This window comes from Canis lupus, chromosome 1, assembly GCF_011100685.1.
Source record: "Canis lupus familiaris isolate Mischka breed German Shepherd chromosome 1, alternate assembly UU_Cfam_GSD_1.0, whole genome shotgun sequence".
In the NCBI taxonomy this organism is placed as follows: domain Eukaryota; kingdom Metazoa; phylum Chordata; class Mammalia; order Carnivora; family Canidae; genus Canis; species Canis lupus.
In genome coordinates, this window is record NC_049222.1 from 102,902,000 (window position 1) to 102,919,468 (window position 17,469).

The window sequence follows — 17,469 nt, forward strand, 5'->3', positions numbered from 1 at the left end:
TCCGTTCTCCTGATGCAACTCCACTAGGAGGAGCGTGGGGCTGCGAAAAGAGAATCAAATCTGCTCTCATTCACGTTAACACCCGTCAGGGCAGGGACGGAGAAGAGGCAGCGCAGAGAACTGGCTGCCCTTAGTCTGCATGGCGCAGGAGTCGCCCCAGGCCCCGCCCCCACCCTGCCCTCACCCAAGATGGCGGCGCCCTGGCTTCTCCAACCTCCAGGGCTAGGGGAAGGCACGGGAAGCAGAGAAGGGCGGGGGAGAGGGGGAAGCCAAGGGGGCGGGAGAAAGGAGGAGTGTGGGGAAGAAGGGAGCCGAGGCGGAAGTCGAGGGGCCCCCAGGTGGAAGTGACGCTGCCCCCGCTGCCCAAAATGTCGGCGCCCAGAGGGAGGTGTAAGTAATTAAAGAGAAAAGCCGACTGACTTTCCCGGCCCCCTGGGCCCGCCCCAGGGCTCCAGAACCCCCGCTCCGAACGAGCGAGGTGGGCCCGCCCCGCTGCGGGTCCCGCCTGGGCTGCTCGTGCCCCGGGCGCCCCGGGCCGCACCTTTTAGGGGCAGGGGGGAGGGGCACAAAAGGCCGGTACTCGGGGCCTTGGTCCCAGGGCCGACGTGGGGGGGGGGGGGGGGCAGCCCTGCGGGCTACTGGGTGGGAAGGAGGCGGGGCTTCGTGGCGGCGGGGGCGGAGCAACCGCAGGGAGGAGCTTCCAGAGTGGGCGTGGCTTGGGATGGAAATGGGCCGGGCTTGAAAGATAGACGGGACCTACCTGGGGCTGAGTGGAGGAACCCAGCTCAGGGCAAAGGCGGGCACAGCTTAGAGCAGAAGGGGAATCGTTCGTCTGGGAGTGCGCACGGGGAGGTGATGGGACTGAGGTGTGTGATTTGGCTAGTCCTGGTGGAATTAACAAGTCTCCGGAACGGGAGTGCGGTGACTTAGGGGGGTGGGGAGGCGCTCCCAGTAGAGGGCTGAGAAAGGGGGGGGGAGGGGAGAGGTCTTGCAGAGGACCGGGCTTCCTCACAAGTCAGAGTTCAGGGAAAAACTGAATGCAGCTTTGGAGGCGGACCTTAGCGGAGAATGCTTGGTGGGACTTGGGAAACTCAGAGGAACTTAGCAGACTGTCCTAATCAGAACAGCTTACCTGCTGAGCACTCGTTGCGCCCCTGCCTACGTACGTAAGCTCCCAGTATGCATTGCCAGTTTTGCCTAATGCTCACCTCCACTGCATGAGGTAGGTACTCCTGCTATCCCTATGCTGCAGATGGACCGAGTTTTACTTGGTCTCACTGGAGGTTCCAGGGCCCCCACACCTTTGTCCTCTCATTCGCTAGGAATGTGACTCTTTGTCTGAAGATGACTTTCACTCATGAAGAAGAGTGGGAGGGCCTTTCAGAGGGGAAGGGTCTTATCTAGGAATACAAGAGGCTTTGGGAACTGTGTGGGGGGGACCTTGGGAAGACTAGGTGGTACCTGACTGGGAGTAGGCGTGGCTTACCAACAGTGGGCGGAGTTTATATTGGAGTGGGCACGGCTTACCAACAGTGGATGGAGTTTAGAGAGGAGTGGGGAGTCCATTGGAAAAGAAAGTGAGAGGCTTAAAAACCGTCCAGTAGGGTGGAAACCATCTGGCCGGCATGGGAAAGATCGGCAGAGGAGTGGGAGGAGGGTTTGTAGGGGAGTGGGAGGGGCTTAAGGGACGGTGAGTGTGGCTTGGAGGGAAGTGGGAAGGGTTCCCAGGGGGAAAAGGGTGGGTGTGTGAGTCCAGGGAGCCTGATGGAGAGGGCTCGTGGGGAGCTGACTACCTCACTTGCCATCCGTGTCTCCCCCTTGCTCCAGAGATAGCCTCCACTTGCCACTGCCCTCGCACCACGCCACCATGGATGATGCCCCACTGCCAGTGCCCCCGGTCCCTGCCCCGGCCCCGGCCCCAGCACCTCCCGCTGCCGCTCCCCGGGTCCCATTTCACTGCAGTGAGTGTGGGAAGAGCTTCCGCTACCGCTCGGACCTTCGGCGCCACTTCGCCCGGCACACTGCACTCAAACCCCACGCATGTCCACGCTGTGGCAAGGGCTTCAAACACAGCTTCAACCTGGCCAACCACCTGCGTTCGCACACCGGCGAACGGCCCTACCGCTGCTCTGCCTGCCCTAAAGGGTTCCGAGACTCCACCGGCCTGCTGCACCACCAGGTGAGTCCAACAGGCTGGCCACCGTGGGAGTCACAGGGCTCCTCACTGGACAGCAGAGAACACTGTATTTTCTCACTTAGCCTTACAGTTCTCCAGGCAGGAACTACCAATCAAAAGGACTCGTCGCTCCAAATCTCCCTCTTCTACTCCCAGACTTTTAAATAAACCACAGAGGCCAATATCAGTAAAGCACAGTCTTGCACCATACATTGGCCACATGACAAGTACCAGTCGCTCATGGCTGCCTCGTTGGTCAGTGGCAAATATAGAATGTTTCCATCATTTCAGAAAGTTCTTTTTTTTTTTTTAAGATTTATTTTATTTATTTATTTATTTATTTATTTATTTATTTATTCATGATAAACACAGAGAGAGGCAGAGAGACAGGAGGAGGGAGAAGCAGGCTCCATGCCAGGAGCCCGACGCGGAACTCGATCCTGGGACCCCAGGATCGCACCCTGGGCCAAAGGCAGGCACTAAACCGCTGAGCCACCCAGGGATCCCCATTTCAGAAAGTTCTTTTGGACAGTTTTTGCTCTAGAAGTTTGGGCATTTATCTTAAAAAGCCACCTCCCAGCCCAGGGAATTATATATATATTTTTAAAGATTTTATTTATTCATGATAGTCACACAGAGAGAGACAGAGAGGCAGAGACACAGGCAGAGGGAGAAGCAGGCTCCATGCAGGGAACCCGACGTGAGATTCAATCCTGGGTCTCCAGGATCACACCCCAGGCCGAAGGCAGGCGCCAAACCGCTGCGCCACCCAGGGATCCCAGCCCAGGGAATTATAAATGTTCCTCTCTACCTTTCCCTAACATCCACTGCTGTAGAGGACACCAATAGGACATTGGAAAGTTTGTCAACGATAATTCTAATTTCTAGGAATTGAGTCATTTTTTAGTGATGATTTTATCCTGTCACAAAAACCCTGTGAGGTAGGTAGCACATATCACAGAGGAGAAGAGTAGAGTCCCAGAGATGATGTTTACTTGTCCAGTTTTCACTGAGAGTGGAAGGCAGAGCTGGGGTTTGAACCCAGTTTTGTTAGTGCTCAGAGCCCTAGGACTTGGCCACTCTAACAGGGAGTCCCAATCTCCTGGGTGGGCTTGTTGAAAAGGAATAGAAGTTAATCCGGAAGAATGGGAGGAAGAGTCTTCCAGTCTTAAGGACCAGCATGTGTAAAGGTCCTGAGAATGAAGGGACCAAAAGAATGCCAACACGACCCAATTTATAGAAGACAAGTGAGAGGGATCCCTGGGTGGTGCAGCGGTTTAGCACCTGCCTTTGGCCCCGGGCGCGATCCTGGAGACCCGGGATCGAATCCCACGTCGGGCTCTCGGTGCATGGAGCCTGCTTCTCCCTCTGCCTATGTCTCTGCCTCTCTCTCTCTGTGACTATCATAAAAAATAAAAATAAAAAAAGAAGAAGACAAGTGAGAGGATTGGAGCTATATGGGGCTTTGTAGCTGCAGCAGGGAGCTTGGGCCGCATCTCTCTGGAAGTGATGACCTGATGCTATGCTCTTTCTCCTGTCCTCCCAGGTCGTACACACTGGTGAGAAGCCCTACTGCTGCCTGGTCTGCGAGCTCCGCTTCTCCTCGCGCTCCAGCCTGGGCCGCCATCTCAAGCGACAGCACCGCGGGGTGCTCCCGTCCCCGCTACAAACCGGTCCAGGCCTGCCAGCCTTGAGCGCGCCCTGCTCCGTCTGCTGCAATGTGGGGCCCTGCTCCGTGTGCCGGGGCGCAGGGGCCGGGGGCGGAGAGGGTCCAGAGGGGGCGGGCGCGGGCCCGGGCAGCTGGGGGCTGGCGGAGGCCGCTGCTGCCGCCGCCGCCTCACTGCCCCCGTTTGCGTGTGGTGCCTGTGCGCGGCGCTTTGACCATGGCCGTGAGCTGGCGGCCCACTGGGCCGCGCACACCGACGTGAAGCCCTTCAAGTGCCCGCGCTGCGAGCGCGACTTCAACGCCCCTGCACTGCTGGAGCGGCACAAGCTGACGCACGACCTGCAGGGCCCCGGCGGGCCCCCTGTGCAGGCCTGGGCCTCGGGGGCCAGCTCTGGGCCCGACGTGGTGGGCGAGAGCGGCGGCCCTGCGGAGGCGGGCCCCGCGCAACCAGCCTGGGACGGCGGGCTGCTCCTGGGCAGCACTGGGGGCGGCGTGCCCGAGCTCGGGGGGCTGCTCCCTGAAGGCGGTGGGGAGGCCCCTGCCCCGGCGGCTGCAGCCGAGGCTTCGGAAGACACCCTATACCAGTGCGACTGCGGGACCTTCTTCGCATCAGCTGCAGCGCTAGCCAGCCACCTGGAGGCCCACTCGGGCCCCGCCACGTACGGCTGCGGCCACTGTGGGGCCCTGTATGCTGCCCTAGCGGCCCTGGAGGAGCACCGGCGGGCCAGCCACGGCGAGGGCGGCGGCGCAGAGGCAGCCGCGGTGGCCCCCGAGGGGGATCCCAGTCCCGGGGAGGCCGCATCCGGCTCCGGCCGGGGCAAGAAGATCTTTGGCTGCTCCGAGTGCGAGAAGCTGTTCCGCTCACCGCGCGACTTGGAGCGGCACGTGCTCGTGCATACGGGTGAGAAGCCGTTCCCGTGCCTGGAGTGCGGCAAGTTCTTCCGCCACGAGTGCTACCTCAAGCGCCACCGGCTGCTGCACGGCACCGAGCGGCCCTTCCCCTGCCACATCTGCGGCAAGGGCTTTATCACACTCAGCAACCTCTCGCGGCACTTGAAGCTGCACCGGGGCATGGACTGACCCCGTCAGGCCGCGCCTCCGCCTGACAGCCCCTCCCTAGGGGCTGGACGCAGGGGCCTGCGGTGAGCGACCCCAGCCATGAGCGACCCCAGCCGTTAACACGGGGCCACCAGACACCCACGCAGACCCCTGAGCTGGGGGCAGCAAATGAACAGGGAGAGACTCTGCAGCTCCAGAGTCCAGGATCTCAGAAGAAACTCCTGAGCTTGACACCTCTGGAGTAAATGCTGGGCACCCCCAAATCAACAGGCCTCCCCAAGCTAGGGGGGGCTAGCAATGAGAAATGGGTCTCTACAAGTACTTCTCATCTTGAGGACCCTACTAATAAGAGATGGGCATCCTTCCCCCAAAGGAAGAGTGCCCCTCTCCCCAAGAGCCATCATTCCCAAGGACCTTGATCTGGAGAATGTGGGGGGACCATGTCCCCAAATTTCCCTAGATCTCCCAAATGCTACCCACCAGTCACTGGTGCCCCCCCCCCCCAAAGGATATAGCCGGAATCTGCCTTTCCTCCACCCCCATTTCATTCCTTATGCTGAAAGAGGACCAGGGTAGATGCCCCCTGCCCTCAACCCCTGTCCCCAATTAGGTCTCCCTCCCCTACTGCACAATGGATCAACCCTAGTGAATTTCCCCATCCCAAACACTAGAATAGGCTGGTTTGAAATCCTTCCCGCCCAGTAGAATGAACTGAATCAGATACACACCCCTGTCCACTGGAATGGGCTGGTCCAGATTGTGGCCTGTACCCCCGCTCTCCTTAGGCAAATAGGGCAGACACTCCTCCCTTCCTCTAGAGTATGGGCCAGTCCACATCATTCCCCATCCTGTGAACTCATCTGAGTGGGAGGTGGTGGACATGGGGTTTTCCTCCCACTCTGTTGTAGCACCTGTCTTTTCATCTCTGTTGGTTTGTCTGTCTCTGTGTTACTCTTAACCCCAAGGGGAAGGGGGGTTTGGCTACGGGGTTCCCCCTGTGAGCCTCAACCTTGCCCCTCATCCCATTCCCTAATGTCTCCAGGATCCCAATAAACCTTGTCCTGTCAGTCATTGCTGTCTCATTTTCTGATCCTTGGCTCCAAAGAGGTGGGAATTTCTGTCCCTGATTTAGGATGAGCTCCCTAAGTAGAGACAGATCTTCCCTCCATCCCTCCCTTTGACAAATGAGTCTCTTAGATAGTGCAAGACCATTAAAATCAGAAATGGCTTAAGTTTCATCTAAATGGAACTCCATCCCTTAAAACACAAGATCCACCTCCAATGGACTGAACTTGCCCCGTAGAACCAGACATGGCCTTTAGAAACCATCAATCCCATAAGACCTGCCCCCCTAAAATCCAAATGGTCTCCTTAAAGAAAAGTCCTACCCCTAAGAAGAGACCTTATATCTTAGACTGCCTCCAGGTGACCAAATGTAGACCAACCTTGATAGGATAGGATTATCCAACACTATCCAACATCAAGGGTAGGACTCCCCCATCAGGGAAGGAGTCAGTGACTCCTGTCTTCTGGCACTAGATCACATTCCTGTACTGAGTACCTGAGTAGCTGTTCTGTGCCAGACATCCTCTTGGGTGATCCAACAGCAAAGAAAAGAACTTATGCGGTTTATATTTTAGTGTTTGGGCGGTGGGGTGGAGAAAAGTAATCAAAGAAATGAAAGTCTTTTCGAGTGTTAATGAGCATGCTGAAGGAAGGGAGGAAAGATGTTAAGAAAGTGAGCGACTCCGTGACTATGCTGTCTTGTTCATGTGTCCGGTGGACGTCTCTACAGAGGTGGCATTTGATCTGAAACCAGAAGGATGCCTGGACAGCCACAGGAGAGGGAGGGAGGGATGAACAAAGGTGGAGGGGTCAGGCCCTGCATGGTGGGCAAAGACAGGCATTTGGCTGTGCTCTCCAGCACTGGGACACAAGATTTTAACATGGAGGCATGTGACCCCTCTTGCACTTTACAAAGTTCCTTCTGGCTGCTGAGTGGAGAAGGAAGTGGAGACAGCAGGAGGCTACCGCAAAGCAGCAGGAGAAATGCATCAGTAGGGGCCTAGACCAGAGTGGTGAAGAGAAACGGATGGATTCAAGATGAATTCTGTAGGTGGAATGTGTGTGTGTAACTGAAAGGGAGGAATGAGGAGGGACTGGTTGGTTTGTAACACTTTGTATCAAGGCCAGAAAAGGGGAAGAACAGGTTTGGATAGGGGCTTAGGGGGATCAAGAATCCCATTTTGAGGTTCTTAAACTTAAGATGCCTGGGGGATTGGCATCGATTAATAAGGCTGAATATGTGCATATCCTTTGATAACAGTGATCCCACTGCTAGGCACAAACCCCAAAGAATTTCCTTCACCTGCACTGGAAGACACATTTAAAACATTCCCAGAAGTAACAGGTACAGCCTCAAACTCTGAACAGCTGATATGTCTTTGCTATGGTCTGAATGTCTATGTTCCATCAAAATCTCTATGTTGAAATCCTAAGGCCCAATGTGACAGTATTTGGAAAAGGAGCTTTTGGGAGGTGCTTAAGTCCTGAGGGTGGAGTCCTTATGCATGGGATCAATGCCCAAACTTAAAAGGCTCCAGAGAGATCCCTAGCCCTTTCCACCACGTGAGAACACAGCAAGAATGCACTGGCCATAAACCCAGAAGAGGGCCTCCCCCAGAAGGCAAGCATGCTGGTGCCTTGATCTTGGACTGCCAGCCTCCAGAACTGGGAGCAATAAATTTCTGTTGTCTATAAACCACCCAGTCTATGGTATTTTGTTACAGCAGCCACAGCAGACTAAGATATCCATCAATAATATAGCAGATAGGGGATCCCTGGATGGCTGGGCAGTTTAGCGCCTGCCTTGGGCCCAGGGCATGATCCTGGAGACCAGGGATCGAGTCCTGCTCAGGCTCCCTGCATGGAGCCTGCTTCTCCCTCTGCCTGCGTCTCTGCCTCTCTCTCTGTCTCTCATGAATAAATAAATAAATAAATCTTAAAAAAATAATAATATAGCAGATAAATAAATGGTGGTATATTATGCTATGGAATACAATACAGCAGTGAAATAAAGGAATGGAGATACACACAATTACACAAATGAAAGTTGTAAAGCAGCCCAATGCACGAAGCCAGATACATGAGTATGATCCCATTTATATAATGTTCAAAAGGAAGCAAAACTAAACTATAATATTGTTTATTATTATGGATGTATTGGGTAGTGAACCATCTAGAAAAGCAAGAAAATTACTCTCCCATAAAAGAACAGTGGGGGGGATCCCTGGGTGGCGCAGCGGTTTGGCGCCTGCCTTTGGCCCAGGGCGCAATCCTGGAGACCCGGGATCGAGTCCCACATCGGGCTCCCGGTGCATGGAGCCTGCTTCTCCCTCTGCCTGTGTCTCTGCCTCTCTCTCTCTCTCTCTGTGACTATCATAAATAAATAAATAAATAAATAAATAAATAAATAAATAAATAAATAAATAAAATAAAAAGAACAGTGGGGTTGTATGGGTTAGGCTAGGAACAGGATATGCCAAATCTTCTATGGACTCCGGCGTGGCTGCTAACATTCTGTTTCTTAATCTGGTGATCTACTGATAATTATTTGTTGACCGAACATCTGTATCATGCTCTTTTAGTCTATGTGTCTTATATTTCACAACGAGAAAACTTAGAGGGAGGCATATTTGGGGAGAGAGAGAAAACAAGAAGACATTTTTGCCTGGAGATCCACAGTTGCCCGTTTGAAGGCTCCAGGTCAGCTCCTGGGGATACGCAACCTTAGAGATAGTTCCCCTCCACTCTCCCACCCAGGAACCAGGAACCAGACTCATCCCCTGGGGAAAAAAAAAAAAAACAAAAAACTGTGATGGAGAAATGAGACTCTCCCCCTTCCATTCAGGCACTGCCCCAGGGACAAGACCGGCTCACTTAAAGACCTGCTCTGCCTGGAGCCTTGAGGGCCTGGAAAGGAGCCAGGGTTGTCGTGGAGATGGTAGCAGGCTAGGGATTAATGAATTGGGACCTCTGGAGGCTGAGGCTCCACCCACCTCACCTCCAACTCCATCTTTTCTGAGACAATAGAGGCAAGGACTCAGCCATTTCCTGTCCATCTCCCAAGGGACTGGCAGCAGGCCTGGACCTTGTACTCCACTCCTCTCTCTGTGGCCCCATTTTATAGATGTGCTAATTAAGGCTCAGAAGGGGTGGGGGAGGATTTTACTCTGGGAGTGAGTGCCAATTCCTGGGCTGGAGCAGATGACTCCCCTCTCCCCTTGCATCTGCTGGAGGAGATGGCACCTGCGCTCTCTGCTGAATTCCGCATGTACCCATCACCTCAGTCTTCTCCCTTCAGGGGCATCCCCCTCTCATGAAACCCCAACTTCACCCCTCCTGGCTCATCCACTTTTCTAGGCCCAGCTGGGCACTGATGGATAAGCAGTTAAGCAAACTGGCAAAGCAGACCCCTGCCCTCAGGGATTTTATTATATTCCTCAGTGGGTAATCCACGAACCACCTGATGCTTGTTTGTGCTAAGTACAAATTGAAAATTAAGGCAGAGTAAGGAAGATAGGGGTGACAGGAGGGCTGTTTTTAGCTACGATGGACAGGAGGTGTCTCTGAGGACATATGATAGAAATGAGGGGAGTAAGGGAAAGTGTGGAAATCTAGGGGAAGTGCATTCCAGGCAGGGGGAACAGCACGTTCAAAGGCCCTGAGTCAGCCCGGGGGGGGGGGGGGGGGGGGGGAAGGGGGGGTGCTCAGCGGTTTAGTGCCGCCTTCAGCCCAGGGCGTGATCCTGGAGACCGGGGATTGAGTCCAAGGTCCTGCTCCCTGCATGGAGCCTGCTTCTCCCTCTGCCTGTATCCCTCTGCCTCTTTCTCTTTCTGGCTCTCATAAATAAAGAAACAAAATCTTAAAAACACACACACGCACACACACACACACACACACACACACACACACACACACACACAAAGGCCCTGAGTCCCCAAAGAGGGTGGTGTGGCTGGAGCAGAGTGAAGTGGGAGAGAGGCAGCAATCAGTTGAGGGCGGCTCCAGGGGCCAGACCTGCCCAGCCTTACAGGCAGGGGGTTAGGAACTCGGGAGGAAGGGTTGGGAAGCCAAGCAGGGTTCACAGGATGTGATTTCTGGGGGCGGGAGACTGGCCGGTGGGAGTGGGGCTGGAAACAGGAGAGCCAATGAGGAGGCAGTTGCAGGGGGACGGGCACCCAGGAGTGCAGTCCTGAGCCAATCAGTGCTAGGTCCCGCCCCCTGCCCGGGAGCCTGCTGCCCCTCCGAGGCCAGCACTACCCAGGCCCCTCTCTCACCTGGGCCCGCGCCTCGCCTCCTCCCTGCTCCCAGCCTGGGTCTCCCCTGCATCCGGCGGGCCTCCACGCGGGTCTCACAGGAATTTCTCTAAAACACTAATCGGATCATGTGACTCCGTAGCTTAAAACCTTTTCAATAGCTTCTCAGTGCACTAGAAATGCGTCCAGCGTTCAGCCTGGACCAAGAGGCCGACATAGTGGTTTGTGCAGCTCCTGGCTTCTCTCCACCACAATCCAAGGCCTGGAGTTTCCCCCAAGACAAGATCTCCATTCCCACCCCACCCCCATAAGCTGTTCCCTCTGCTTGAAATTCTATTTCCCACCATTCCATTCCTGAATCTTTCTTTTCTTTCTTTCTTTCTTTCTTTCTTTCTTTCTTTCTTTCTTTCTTTCTTTCTTTCTTTCTTTCTTTCTTTCTTTCTTTCTTTCTTTCTTTCTTTCTTTTCTCTTTCTTTCTTTCTTTCTTTCTTTCTTTCTTTCTTTCTTTCTTTCTTTCTTTCTTCTTTCTTTTTCTCTGGAAAAAACGTTAAGCCCTTAAAATATACATAATGAAATAACACCCCCCCCAGGTATAGACTCAGAATTGAAAACAACCGTTAAAACAAAAATGTATACATGAACACTCACTATTCACAACAGCCAAAAGATAACAACCACCCAAATGTCCATGAACAAATGAATGGACAAACAAACGCGGTATACCCATACAGTGGAATATTATTCAACCATCAAAAGGAATGACCTACCAATACATGCCACACGTAGATAAATCTCAAAAACATGCTAAGTGAAAGAAGCTAGTCATAAGAGATGACATATTTTATGACTCAATTGATACAAAATGTCCACAGTAGGTGAAGCCATAGAGAGATAAAGCTTGCCAGGGGCTGGGAGGAAAAGGAAATGGGGAGTGACAGTTTAATGAATCTAGATTTCTGTTGGGGAGACAGAAAAAGTTCTGAAACAAGATAGTGGGATGGTTGCATGACATTGAGAATGTACTTAATGCTACTGACATGAATGCAACATGCTCACACACACATATACTATCAGCTTTGAAACATTAGGAGGTATACCTTACTCACTGTAGGCTCCTCTAGGATCTGACTGCTTCTCTCTGCTAAAAGGTAACTCCTACCCTGAATGTGATGCTTATTGTTTCCATGGGTATTTTTAGATTTTTCACTCATATGTATATATCCTTTAAAAAGTGGTATTATTGGGGCACCTGGGTGGCTCAGTCCATTAGGTGTCTGCCTTTGGCTCAGATCATGATCCTGGGCTCCTTGTTAAGCAGGGAGTCTGCTTCTCCCTCTGGTCATCTTCCTGTTCCCCATCACTCATGCTCTCTCTCTCAAATAAATAAATAAAATGTTTCTTTAAGTAGTATTATTGACTGGGTGCTTTTTAAAATCATGCTCTTCATCTCTGTCATTTCTCCCATCTCTTTGTGAAAGGCAAAGACTCAGTTTTGCAATGTTTTAGTAACCTCACTTTAAAATGGAAGAACAATGTGACCCACTCCAGAAAGGAAGGAGAAACAAATGGGTTTGTATTCATTAAGCACTTACAAGACTAAGTTATTACTTATTTTGGTTATATTTATTTTTATTACCCCCCCCATTTTATTTCTTGTTCCTTTACTTTTTTTTTTTTTTTTTTTTTTTTTTTTTGAGTATGGAACACATTCACATGGTTTCAAATTCAAGAAGTACAAAGGGATAGAGTGCAGTAATTTTCAGTTCTGGGAGTCAGACAATGTTGCTAGTTTACTCTCTCTTCTTCCAGGCAGAACCTACTGATAAGCTCAGACAGAACAAGTTACAGGCTGTTTGCCACCTTGCCTTCCCACCCCCCCTTCCCTTCGTGTTATCACTTGGAGCTTTTCCATATTTTTACACAGAAAGTTTCTTCATTGGGACGCCTGGGTGGCTCAGTGGTTGAGTGACTACCTTTGGCTCAGGGCGTGATCCTGGAGTCCCAGGATTGAATCCCGCATCAGGTTGCCTGCATAGAGCCTGCTTCTCCCTCTGCCTGTGTCTCTGCCTCTCTCTCTCTCTCTCTGTGTGTGTGTGTGTCTCATGAATAAATAAATAAATAAATAATAAATAAATAAATCTTTAAAAAAAAAGAAAGTTTCTCGATTTTTTTTTCCTTTTTTTGGGACACATAGCATTCCATTGGGCAGATCAATCATGACATCACTTGAATCCCCTATGCGTGGGCACTTAGCTCATTTCCAGTCCCTTGCAGTACTGTGCAATACAGAGCTGATTCACCTGGAACAGATGTCATTGTGCATTTTTCTGAACAGATCTATCTGACAGATAAGTTCCCAAAACTGCTCACTTGTTAAGGCTGTTTTGAATTTCACTCACCCCAACCATGTACAAAAAGGTCCTGTTTCCCACACTCTTCTACTTCACCCTAAACAGCGACACGCTGCAGCCATCCCTCTGCAACAAGCCTTTGCTGTTCAGTATCAAGCATTTGAGCTGTGTTGAGGTGCATTTCTCTCTGGTTTCCCTTTGCTCATCCTTCTCATTCCCAACAATTGGCTCTCATCCTGCAGGTTTCAGCTGAAACACTGTTGCCTCCTGGAAGACCTTGAGGATTGATCTCACCTCAATAGGAGATCAGCTCAGCGCCTTCTCTGTTCTCTGTCTTACCACCAAATCCTCTTTTCTGCATTAGAGTACATTTTCCATGAAGGCAATTGGATCTGTGTCTGACTGCCTCCTGAATCTGACCGTGAGCTTCCTGCAGACAGGGTTCAATGGCCTCTGCCACTGTAGATCCAGCACCAAGGACAGAGCTAGCCCACAGTAGGTGCTCAGCAAATACTGGTAGCTTAGGATCCAGGGAATGTGTGTAGCAAAATACATGCGGAAGGACTTACAGTGGGTGCTCGATACATGTTGGTGTCTTAGGAGCGAATGAAAATACGCAGGGCTTGTTATAGAGGGGGCCACTGAGCCTAGGAGAAGGGACAGTCACTTGTTCAGGCTGCAGTGGGATTCTAGTCCACAGGGCCCCTACTTTCCCTAAGGCCTCTGCCACTGCCTCATTCACCTCCCTCCCCTGGCACCCCCTTGCCCAACACAGTGCCTGGCACAGACAGGACCTGATAAATGTGTATTTGTTGAAGGAATGAATGAATATGTGTGTGTGCTGGGGTGGGGAGGGGAGCTGCGTCCAGCCTCCCAGGCCTCCAGCCCCCTCCCCGTGCAGGACCCAGGAATCCAAGCCACCCGCCCTCCCGCCCCCTGGGTCCCCTTGTCCTCCCGTTTCCGGCCTCTCAGCCTGTCTTTCCTCCTTTGGGCTCGGTCGGCAGGTCGGGTTTCCGGGGGGAAGGCTTAGGCGGTGACACCGAGCCCAGCCTCCTCCACCCCCCACCACGCTGGGGCCCTCCCTCCCTCCCCGCCACCACTGTCCGCGTTAGGCCGGCCGCGGGGAAGGAAGAAAGGAGCGAAGGAGGCGGAGGTAAGGACCGGGTGCGCAGCGATGGGGGCCCAGCGCCAGGCCCTGGGCTCTGAAATCTGTGAGGCCACGACCTGCTGCCCCAATTCTGCTGATCACGCCTCCGGGGAACCGCAGGCTGGGCCCAGTGGGGAGATTGGCCCCCCTTGGGGACCTGGGGCTCTGGACCCCAGCAGCCTTGGTAGAGGTAGGCGTCCAGGGGCTGGGCCCTCAGCTGCCTCCTCCCGGAGGATTCCGGCAGCTGAGCCCCCAGCCCCCTTCTCTCCGTTGTCTTTAGGAGCCCAGCCCCCTCCCCCAATCCTCTCTGCACTGGGACCCAGGAATCCATGCCCCCCCCACACATACACAGGAGTGGATCCCAGTCACCTCCCAAACCTGGGGTCCTGATCCCCAGCTCCCACCTCTGTCAGTCCCGGGAGTCCAGACCCCCCAGCCTCACCCCTACCCTAAAGTCTGAGCCCTCCTTGCCACAGCCTCTCCCAGAGCCTGGTCCCGGCACTCACACTGCATTTCTGGGGCCACCCAATGTTTATTCCACCCCCTCCATTTGGGCACCACAGCGGGTTCCCAGCCCCTCCCAAAATACTCTAGGGGGGCCACTGGAGAGAAAGCAGTTGGCGCAGTTGGCTGACTGTCTGCCTGTCTCTCCTTCTGTCTGCACCTCTGGCTTGTTCCCTCTGTCTCTACCTTTCCCTACCTCCATTCTGCTGTGGTCCTTCTGACCTCGGTGTTTGCACCATCTCCCCCCAAATCTCTTTGTTTTCTACCCATCTCTGTCTCTGCTGGGAGTCCCCATCTCTCTCTCCTGCTGTCTCCCATCCTGTTTCTGTGGCTTCTTCTACGCTGTCTGTCCCGGGGTCTCTGTGTCTCTCTGTCCTTCTGTCTTGCTGGCCCTTTCCCGGGCCTGGCTCAACATCTGGCCATCCCTGAATCTCCCATCTCTCTGGGTCTCTGCATCTCTGCCTGGCCCCACACATCTCCCTTTATCTGACCCACTCCACATCCCCCACCCTCCACCCCAATGTCTCCTTGTCTCCCCTTTCTCCTTACAGGCATGGATCCGCAGCCCCCTCCACCGGCCCAGGGCAGCCCACCTCACCGTGGCCGGGGCCGGGGCCGGGGTCGAGGCCGTGGTAGAGGCCGGGGCCGTGGCAGGGGGGGCGCAGGAGCCCCTCGGGCGCCCCTGCCCTGCCCAACCTGTGGCCGCCTCTTCCGCTTCCCCTACTACCTCTCCCGCCACCGGCTGAGCCATTCGGGCCTCCGACCCCACGCGTGCCCACTGTGCCCCAAGGCCTTCCGCCGGCCTGCCCACCTCTCCCGCCACCTGCGTGGCCATGGGCCCCAGCCCCCCCTGCGCTGCGCCGCCTGCCCCCGCACCTTCCCGGAGCCTGCCCAGCTCAGGCGCCACCTGGCCCAGGAGCACGCCGGCGGCGAGGTGGAGCTGGCCATCGAGAGGGTGGCCAAAGAGGCAGCCGAGTCCAGCTGGGGCGCACAGGACACTGGTACGGAGCAGCCCACCACCGCAGCGGCGGGGGCCGCAGAGGAGGAGGCCGCGTGGCCCGAGACGTGGCCCGCGGGGGAGCCGGCCTCTCTGGCGGCGCCTACAAGCGCCGAGCCCCGGGAGTCGGAGGAGGAGGAGGAGGCCGAGGCCGGGGCCGCAGAGCTGAGGGCGGAGCTGGCGCTGGCGGCGGGGCGGCAGGAGGAGAAGCAGGTCCTGCTCCAGGCCGACTGGACGCTCCTGTGCCTCCGCTGTCGCGAAGCCTTCGCCACCAAGGGCGAGCTCAAAGCACACCCGTGTCTGCGCCCCGAGGGTGAACAGGAGGGGGAAGGGGGTCCCCCGCCCCGGCCGAAGCGCCACCAGTGCTCCATCTGCCTCAAGGCCTTTGCCAGGCCCTGGTCGCTGTCCCGCCACCGGCTGGTCCACTCCACTGACCGCCCTTTCGTGTGCCCAGACTGCGGCCTGGCCTTCCGCCTCGCCTCCTACCTCCGCCAGCACCGCCGCGTCCATGGAGCGCTCAGCCTCCTGGCCCCGCTGCCCCCGGCGGGCAAGAAGGACGACAAGGCCGCGGGCGGACGGAACTCAGGGAAGGGGTCCGAGGGGGGCGAAGGGGCCGAGTGCGGCAGTGCTTCGGAGGGGGGAGAAGGTGGGCAGAACGGAGGGGACACCGCCCCGGCCCGGCCCCCAGCCGGGGAGCCTCGCTTCTGGTGCCCTGAGTGCGGCAAAGGGTTCCGCCGCCGGGCGCACCTGCGGCAGCACGGAGTCACCCACTCGGGGGCGCGCCCTTTCCAGTGCGTGCGCTGCCAGAGGGAATTCAAGCGGCTGGCTGACCTGGCCCGCCACGCGCAGGTTCACGCTGGGGGCCCGGCCCCTCATCCATGCCCGCGCTGCCCGCGCCGCTTCTCGCGCGCCTACAGCCTCCTGCGCCACCAGCGCTGCCACCGGGCCGAGCTGGAGAGGGCCGCAGCCTTGCAGGCGCTGCAGGCCGAGGCCCCGCCATCGCCCCCGCCACCCCCGCCGCCCCTGCCGGCGGGGCAGGAGGAGGAAGGGCTCCCGCTGCCTCTTGCACACATCAAGGAAGAGCCGCCCTCCCCGGGGACCCCGCCCCAGTCACCGCCGCCGGCCCCCCCGGTCTTCCTCAGCGCCTCCTGTTTCGACAGCCAAGACCATTCAGCCTTTGAGATGGAAGAAGAAGAGATCGACAGCAAGGCCCACCTGCGTGGATTGGGAGGCCTGGCCTCCTGACCTTCATACTCACTCTTGGCCCCTCCATTTGGCTCCCGGTTTGTAATAGGTTTGCAATACGGAGGAAGGAAGTCGAAGGAGAGGCGCCTCCTATCTACCCACCCCTCCCCTTCCAGCCCTCAACACTAAGGAGCAGGGGGGGGCCCTGGACCACCCCTCCCTCCCCATTGCCCACCCCCAGGACCCCTGATGCTGGCTAGGAACTGCTTGCCCCAACAGGCCTTTGAAGGACGACTTGGAAAAGGAGGCGGAGAATGTTGGCCAGAGAGATGGAGACTGGGGGGGGACCCTCTGCCTGGCTGTCCCCCATAGTACACACTGGACACCATCACCTCTTTGGAACTGCCAGACCCTGGGGGTCCCCAGTGAGCAAAGGTCCATACCTGTCCTTTTGTCTGTCTGTGAATAAATGTGAGTTCGTGAAACGGGAGAGAGTGAGGTTGTCTGTGTGGGCTGCCAGAGGGGGTCTAGGGTGAGCCGGGATTTGTCCAGTAGGCTCCGAGCTTGCATTCCAAGCAGGAAGGATCCAGATTCCCACATTGGGGAACAGGAAGGAGGTGCTCAGCCAGCAAGAAACTTGTGAGAAGAACTGGGAGTGTGACAACCCTGGTCACCATCTGTCCAGGAATCTTTGGGGAGCCCCATGGCATCCCTGTGCAATCTCTGTATGCATTCTTTCAGCAAACATTTTCCAGGCACAGCACTTGGCCCCGGGGACACTGGAGAGGAGAAAGCCACTGCCTCTCTATGAGGAGCTAAAATTCTAGACCCACCCTGCTCCATACAGTTTGGCCACTAGCCACACATGGCTGCTTCCATTTAGATTTAGAATGAGCAAATCAATTTAAAACAAAATAATTAAAAACGTTCAGTTCCTCAATCACACGGTTTCAAGTATTCAATAGCCCCATGTGGCTGATGGCTACCTTGCTGGACAGCACAGATCTAGAACATTCCATCATTGCAAGTTCTCTTGGACAGAGCTGCTCTAGACAATAAACTTATC

At 55.2% G+C, this 17,469-nt stretch overlaps 2 protein-coding genes across 5 annotated transcripts; both read left to right on the forward strand.

Annotated features, from left to right (window-relative positions):
- Positions 1-243: 243 nt before the first annotated feature.
- On the forward strand, positions 244-5,972 carry FIZ1 (FLT3 interacting zinc finger 1). Of its 3 annotated transcripts, none has more exons than XM_038527711.1 (3): positions 244-390; positions 1,828-2,179; positions 3,723-5,972. In XM_038527711.1, exons 2-3 carry the CDS (start codon positions 1,868-1,870, stop codon positions 4,920-4,922), a joined length of 1,512 nt encoding a protein of 503 aa, XP_038383639.1. In that variant the 5' UTR covers positions 244-390; positions 1,828-1,867; the 3' UTR covers positions 4,923-5,972. The 3 variants fall into 3 exon arrangements, with proteins under 3 accessions (XP_038383639.1, XP_038383638.1, XP_038383637.1); XM_038527710.1 differs by lacking the exon at positions 244-390 and adding an exon at positions 638-1,222; XM_038527709.1 differs by lacking the exon at positions 244-390 and adding an exon at positions 638-866.
- A 7,641-nt stretch (positions 5,973-13,613) lies between these two features.
- On the forward strand, positions 13,614-16,888 carry ZNF579 (zinc finger protein 579). Of its 2 annotated transcripts, none has more exons than XM_038525632.1 (2): positions 13,614-13,723; positions 14,773-16,888. In XM_038525632.1, the coding sequence occupies exon 2, from the start codon at positions 14,775-14,777 to the stop codon at positions 16,461-16,463; it is 1,689 nt and encodes a 562-aa protein (XP_038381560.1). In that variant the 5' UTR covers positions 13,614-13,723; positions 14,773-14,774; the 3' UTR covers positions 16,464-16,888. The 2 variants fall into 2 exon arrangements, with proteins under 2 accessions (XP_038381560.1, XP_038381559.1); XM_038525631.1 differs by having other exon boundaries at positions 13,649-13,907.
- Positions 16,889-17,469: the final 581 nt, after the last annotated feature.

Excerpts from the sequence above, each read along its gene's own strand:
- ZNF579 (XM_038525631.1), top strand. The coding sequence starts at position 13,745 with ATGGGGGCCCAGCGCCAGGCCCTGGGCTCTGAAATCTGTGAGGCCACG. Across the intron at positions 13,908-14,772 it reads CCCCAGCAGCCTTGGTAGAG|GCATGGATCCGCAGCCCCCT; the intron begins GTAGGCGTCCAG and ends TTCTCCTTACAG.
- FIZ1 (XM_038527709.1), top strand. Across the intron at positions 2,180-3,722 it reads CCGGCCTGCTGCACCACCAG|GTCGTACACACTGGTGAGAA; the intron begins GTGAGTCCAACA and ends CTGTCCTCCCAG.